Consider the following 6,000-nt stretch of genomic DNA (forward strand, 5'->3'; position numbering starts at 1 on the left):
AGTCCTCGGCCTACTTGATGAAGGCAAAGATGCTTTAGATGCCTTAAAAGTGCTCGAACCCGCTAAATGCTGCTTGCAGCTTTAATTAGGGTTTCGAGCCCGAAGGGCTGAAAACCTATTGTATTTGTAAGGATTTTTATTCTTCTTCTTCTTCTTCTTATTATTATTTTTCCGCGCTAAAACGCATCGCCCAGCCCAAACCGTAAGTCGTAGAAACTCGACACTTTGTCAATTGGTTGTATCTGTGCAGGTTACTCAGATACAGTGACCCAGCCAAATCGGCCCATAGGTGGCGCTATAGCGATGGCCAATGCGTTTGGGCTCAATGCTCGTAAACCGGATGTCGCACAACAAAGTGTTTGGTGTCATTGGAATCCTTGGCTCCAAACTTAAAAAATGGCTATCTCCGATTTCATTTCCGGTATGCAAATTTTTCCGCTAATTTGCATTTTATGAAAAAAAAAAAAAATGAACTAGTCCCTGGATATTTGCCCGATCGGAACCAAACCAACGCTGATGAATTCTGTGGAGTGTGAATATGAATAATCATAAAAGGAAGTTGAAATTTCGATTCAGGGTCGCTAGGGGGCATCAAAACGTCTGAACCGGAAGTAGCCTATTTTACTCAAATGACCATAACTCGTGAACCGTTTGAGCTATCTTCACGGGGCTTAGACCCTATGTGTAGACCCTTAGTCCGGGGTCATAATAAAAAAGACTCGGTGTTTGGCCACTAGGTGGCGCTATAATAGCAAAGAACTCGAAAAGGGCTATAACTATGCAACCGTTTGCCCGATCGACTTATTATTTGGTATGGCGTGTCTTTGTGTCATGCACCGTGACTGTATAAAAGGACTTTGGCGTTTCTCAAAAAACATGGCCGCCATCGGCCAATGAATTTTGAGCACTCATTAGACAGGGTTAACGGAGGCCGATCAAAACGACACTCGCTGGGCTTGTTCGACTCGTGGTCCTGAAGGTCTGTAAGAAATATGAACTCATTCGGCCACCGGGGGGCGAAAAAACGTTTTTGCAGTGCATAAACAATTGTGTATCACGTGACATTTGACATATACTCAAACTATTTACATCATATGATAGCTCTTCTCATTCTGAACAACTTTGCCTATTGAAATGCTTCTGTCGATCAAACGGTTCATGAGTTATCGCTGATGATGTCAAAAACCTACTTTCGCGAACTAGTCCCTGGTTTTTCAACCGATCGGAACCAAACCAATGCAGATGACTTTTGTGGAGTGTGAATGTAAATAATCATTGAAAAAAAGTTGTAATTTGTATTCATACACGGTAGGGGGGGCCAAAAGCTGAACTGGGCGGAGCCTATCACATTAAAATGGCCATAAATCCAGAACGGATTAACACATCATCATGGGGCTTGGAACATATGTGTAGACCATCACTCTGAGGTCACCTACAAAAGAAGGTGCCGTTTGGACACTAGGTGGCGCTAAAACAGTAAAAATGGCAAAATTGACGCGTATTTCATTACTTAAACAATTGTGTATCACGTGACATTTGACATACACACAAACTATTGATATCATATGATAGCTCTTCTCATTCTGAACAAATTTGCCTCTTGATCTATTGATGTCAATCAAACGGTTCAGGAGTTATTGCTGATGATCTTAAAATCGTACTTTTGCAAACTAGTTCTTTGATTTTCAAGCAATTTCAAAATTTCCACCATAGTACAATTCTCTGGACTCTCTAGGTCAACAATGATTAAAAACATATTGAGTTTTTTTTGTTGTGTGACCATTACAGGGTCCTTTATTATATTAACGTGAAAAATGTACGTTAAAGGTTGCTACTCCTTAATAAATAATCCAACTGACTTGCAATTAAGTAGTATTATACATATTATGACTCAAAACAAGCATGCTCATCAGAAGATGCATGCCTTCATAAAAGTCCAAGAGGTGAAATATTCATTCAAATGGGCTTTTCATACATGTCTTTGTAAGCATGCGTAGTCTGCATAGACCGTTACTGATCACCCAAGTCAAAATTCTGGGTCTAAAGGCCTATCATTCATTGAGGATGTGTGTTAGGGCAATTTCTGAAATGGATTTGACTAATTTATCCTGATAACGTGAGTCTCGCTACTGAATTGTCAGAATGACTTGATATGAGAAAATGTAATCTATGTCCTATATGTGCATGTGTGTGAGCATGCCTGGGTCTGTATGAGCCAATGCTGACCCTTTGACTCATTTTTCTGGGTGTGGGGTTGTATTGTCGATTGTGGACATGTTAGTTTGCCCTCCCTGAGACTGGTCGACGTTTACTTACCTAAACTTCTCGAAACCCGATAATTGCTGCTTGCAGCTATATTTCTTTTTCTTATTATTCTTCCCTAAAACTGAATGGGCAGCCTAAACCGTAAGGCCGACAGAGCTGAGACTTGGTCAGATGGTAGTAGTCCTTGTCGCTACTCAGATACATGGACCCAGCCAAATCGGCCCATAGGTGGCGCTACAGCGATGAAAAGCGCGTTTGCACTCTTTACTCCTAAACCGTTTGTCGCACACCCAAGTGTTTTATATCATTGTAATCATTGGCTCAAAACTTAAAAAACGTATATCTCCGATTTCATTTCCGGTATGCAAATTTTTCCGCTAATTTGCATTTTATGCAAAAAAAATAAAATGAACTAGTCCCTGGATTTTTGCCCGATCGGAACCAAACCAACGCTGATGAATTCTGTGGAGAGTGAATGTGAATAATTATCAAAAAAACGTTGAAATTTCGATTCACCATTGCTAGGGGGCGCCAAAACGTCTGAACCGGAAGTGCCATGGTTGACTAAAATGGCCATAACTTATGAACCGTTTGAGCAATCTTCATGGGGCTTGTACCCTATGTGTAGACTCTCAGTCCGGGGTCACAGTAAAAAGGAGTTGGCGCTTGGCCACTAGGTGGCGCTATAATATACATGCACTCGAAAAGGGCTATAACTACCCAACCGTTTGCCCGATCGACTTATTATTTGGTATGGTGTGTCTTTGTGTCATGCCCGGTGACTGTATAAAAGGACAGTGGCGTATCTAATGAAACATGGCGGTCATTGGCCAATGAAGTTTGAGCACTCATTAGACCGGGTTAACAGAGGCCGATCGAAACGACACTCGCTGGGCTTGTTCGACTCATGGTCCAGAAGGTCTGTAAGAAATATGAACTCATTCGGCCACCGGGGGGCGAAGTAACGTTTTTGGAGTGCATAAACAATTGTATATCACGTGACATTTGACTTATACTCAAACTATTTACATCATATGATAGCTCTTCTCATTCTGAACAACTTTGCCTCTGGACACGCTTCTGTCGATCAAACGGTTCGTGAGTTATCGCTGATTATGTCAAAAACCTACTTTCGCGAACTTGTCCTAGGTTTTTCGACCGATCGAATCCAAACCAATGCAAATGACTTCTCTGGAGTGTGAATGTAAATAATTATCAAAAAAAAGTATAAATTTCCTTTCACGGTCGCTTAGGGGCGTTAACATTTTAAATCGGCGGAGCCTATTACATTAAAATGCCCATAACTCGAGCACTATTAGAGATATCATCATAGGGCTTGGAACATTTGTGAAGACTGTCACTCCGAGATGACTTACAAAATATCGCGGCGTTTGGACACTAGGTGGCGCTATAACAGTAAAAATGGCAAAATTGACCCATCTTTGGTTGCCTTAACAATTGTGTAACACGTGACATTTTACATTTACACAAACTATCGATATCATATGAAAGTTCTCATAATTCCAAACAAATTTGGCTCTTGAACCATTGATGTCGATCAAACAGTTTGTGAGTTATCTGTGATGTTAAGAACCTACTTTTGCGAACTTGTCCTAGGTTTTTCAAGCGATTTAAAAATTTCCACCACCGTACAATTCTCTGGACTCTCTAGATAAATAACTATCAAAAACAAGTTCAACTTTTTCATTTGCGTGACCATTACAGGGTCCTTTATTATATTCAAGTGAACGGTGTACCTGAAAGCTCGCTACTCCTTAACAAATAATCCAATTGACTTGCCATTAAGTACAATCACACATCTTATTACACTAAACACGCGTGCAAAATATGATGGTGATCGGACAAGAGATACGTTTCCTGTCTCACAGGAACAAGGTGTTAGACATATAAAGCACTACACATTAAACGTTGCTCCATATTCACACGTCTATAAATATAGAACATGTCTGGCTGCTTGTAAGATGCTGTTTTGCTAAACTTAACACACACCTTTATTATGTACACCAGTTTAATTGCATGTAAACCCAAATTGTTACTCAGCCAGTCACATTGCAGCAACTCAATGCATTTATCTCAATGCAAGATCATTTCTTAAATGGATGTGACCAAATTAACCTGAAAAGATGATTCCCCTCAAGTGTACTATATGTGCATATGTGTGTAATCATGCGTAGTGTCTATGCACCGTTGCTGACTGTATCTATAATTTTTCAGGCGTTGGGAGTATCGTCCACTTGGGTGTTTTACTATGAGAGTCCTCGGCCTACTTGATGAAGGCAAAGATGCTTTAGATGCCTTAAAAGTGCTCGAACCCGCTAAATGCTGCTTGCAGCTTTAATCTTACATGTATTTTTCGGTTTTGTGCATCACTTATGATCAGACAAACTAGTAGGCCTTTCTCAAACCCATGCCACTGGCAAACCGAGGCCTACAAGTTTTCCAATAGACTAATATTGCTGTTCATGGCAGCTGTTGTGATGTCTTTCACGTAGGTGAAGTACATGTGTGCTGTATCGCAGAAATAAACGAGAATAGCATTGACGCGGGCACACAGAAGTGTCAGTCACACTGACATAAACGCACACGGTGTCGCGTCAAACTGCCCATTTTACCAACAAAACGGCGAGTACTGCGCCGCGTTCACTTCCTTTAATTCGGCTGATGCGTTTGTCGGGCGAACCACACAACAAATGTAACCGAGCCCCCAAAGATGGTGTGTGATGATGCTCAACAACGTCGTACATCCGCAATCCAGTCGTGTTATCAAAGCCATATCTGTCAAATGTTGCCGAACGCGTAAAAGTTTGGGTGTCCATTAAAACGCGCACACGCTGGCGTGATCGCGAACCCAAACGCCCCCGACGCCAGGATTTCCCTCTCCGACGAAACGTTTAGATGTCGATACAAGTATCGCATCTTGCGTCGTGACGACGCGCGGGCTTCCGAAGCACCCCGTCGCGCGCGAGCACGGTGTAGGAGACGCATGCGAAGATAAACAAAGAAACGCAGCGTAAAAACGTCAAAGCCTTTAAATCGACTCGGGCTTTGGCACGCAAAACCACCGCGCGCGTATGCCGCTGTCAACGCCGAACAAGACGATGAAACACAATGCAGTGTGCGTGCGTGACGCGTAACACAAATGCAGCGGTGCGGTCGCTTACTTTCCGAGCTCTTCGTACAGCTGATTCTCGTCTGTGAACCTGGTGGAGGTTACGATTGTAGCCATGTTGCGCTTTAGGAGGATATCGCCTCTCTGATGTATCCGGGAGCTCCTCGCTCAGAGATCTCTCGTTCACTCAAAGAGAAAGGGGGAGAGAGAGAGAGAGAGAGAGAGAGAGGTGCTGCTGGTAAGTGGTGCTGTGCTGTTTGTTGGTGGAGGTGGAGAGAAAGCAGCCAGCCACGCGAGATTTTCTCCGTCCACGTCGAGAAATGAGATGGAAGTGACACCCGTGTGCACGCTGCGAGCACGCGACGCGACAAACGTACGTTTACGCGCTCGACGTTTACAGCGTTGTTATTTTGACGCGGCGTATATCCGCTGCAGCATTGGCACCACCGCCTATTCAGGGGTAAAATGTATAGCCATGCTTACTCACGTTTAATATTGAATATATAACACACCTTCTCAGGAACCATGGCTTACCATACATTTTGGTTATAGAAAGCTATAGTAACCACAATTAATTACGGGCTCATCACTAAATATAGCTTTTG

At 42.7% G+C, this 6,000-nt stretch overlaps 1 protein-coding gene across 24 annotated transcripts in view; it reads right to left on the reverse strand.

Annotated features, from left to right (window-relative positions):
* The window catches only part of camk2g2 (calcium/calmodulin-dependent protein kinase (CaM kinase) II gamma 2), a 71,322-nt gene extending 65,583 nt beyond the window's left edge, over positions 1-5,739 (reverse strand). For 9 of the 24 annotated variants that reach the window (XM_079473088.1, XM_079473085.1, XM_079473097.1 and 6 more), the window contains exon 1: positions 5,448-5,739. In XM_079473088.1, coding sequence (XP_079329214.1) covers positions 5,448-5,512 — 65 coding nt within the window. In that variant the 5' untranslated portion in view covers positions 5,513-5,739. The remainder of the gene's footprint in view (positions 1-5,447) is intronic. The other 15 variants (XM_079473083.1, XM_079473079.1, XM_079473091.1 and 12 more) reach the window with 5 other exon arrangements.
* Between the last annotated feature and the right edge of the window lie 261 nt (positions 5,740-6,000).

The sequence above is a fragment of the Barbatula barbatula genome, assembly GCF_947034865.1.
Source record: "Barbatula barbatula genome assembly, chromosome: 14".
NCBI classification, from domain to species: Eukaryota; Metazoa; Chordata; class Actinopteri; order Cypriniformes; family Nemacheilidae; genus Barbatula; species Barbatula barbatula.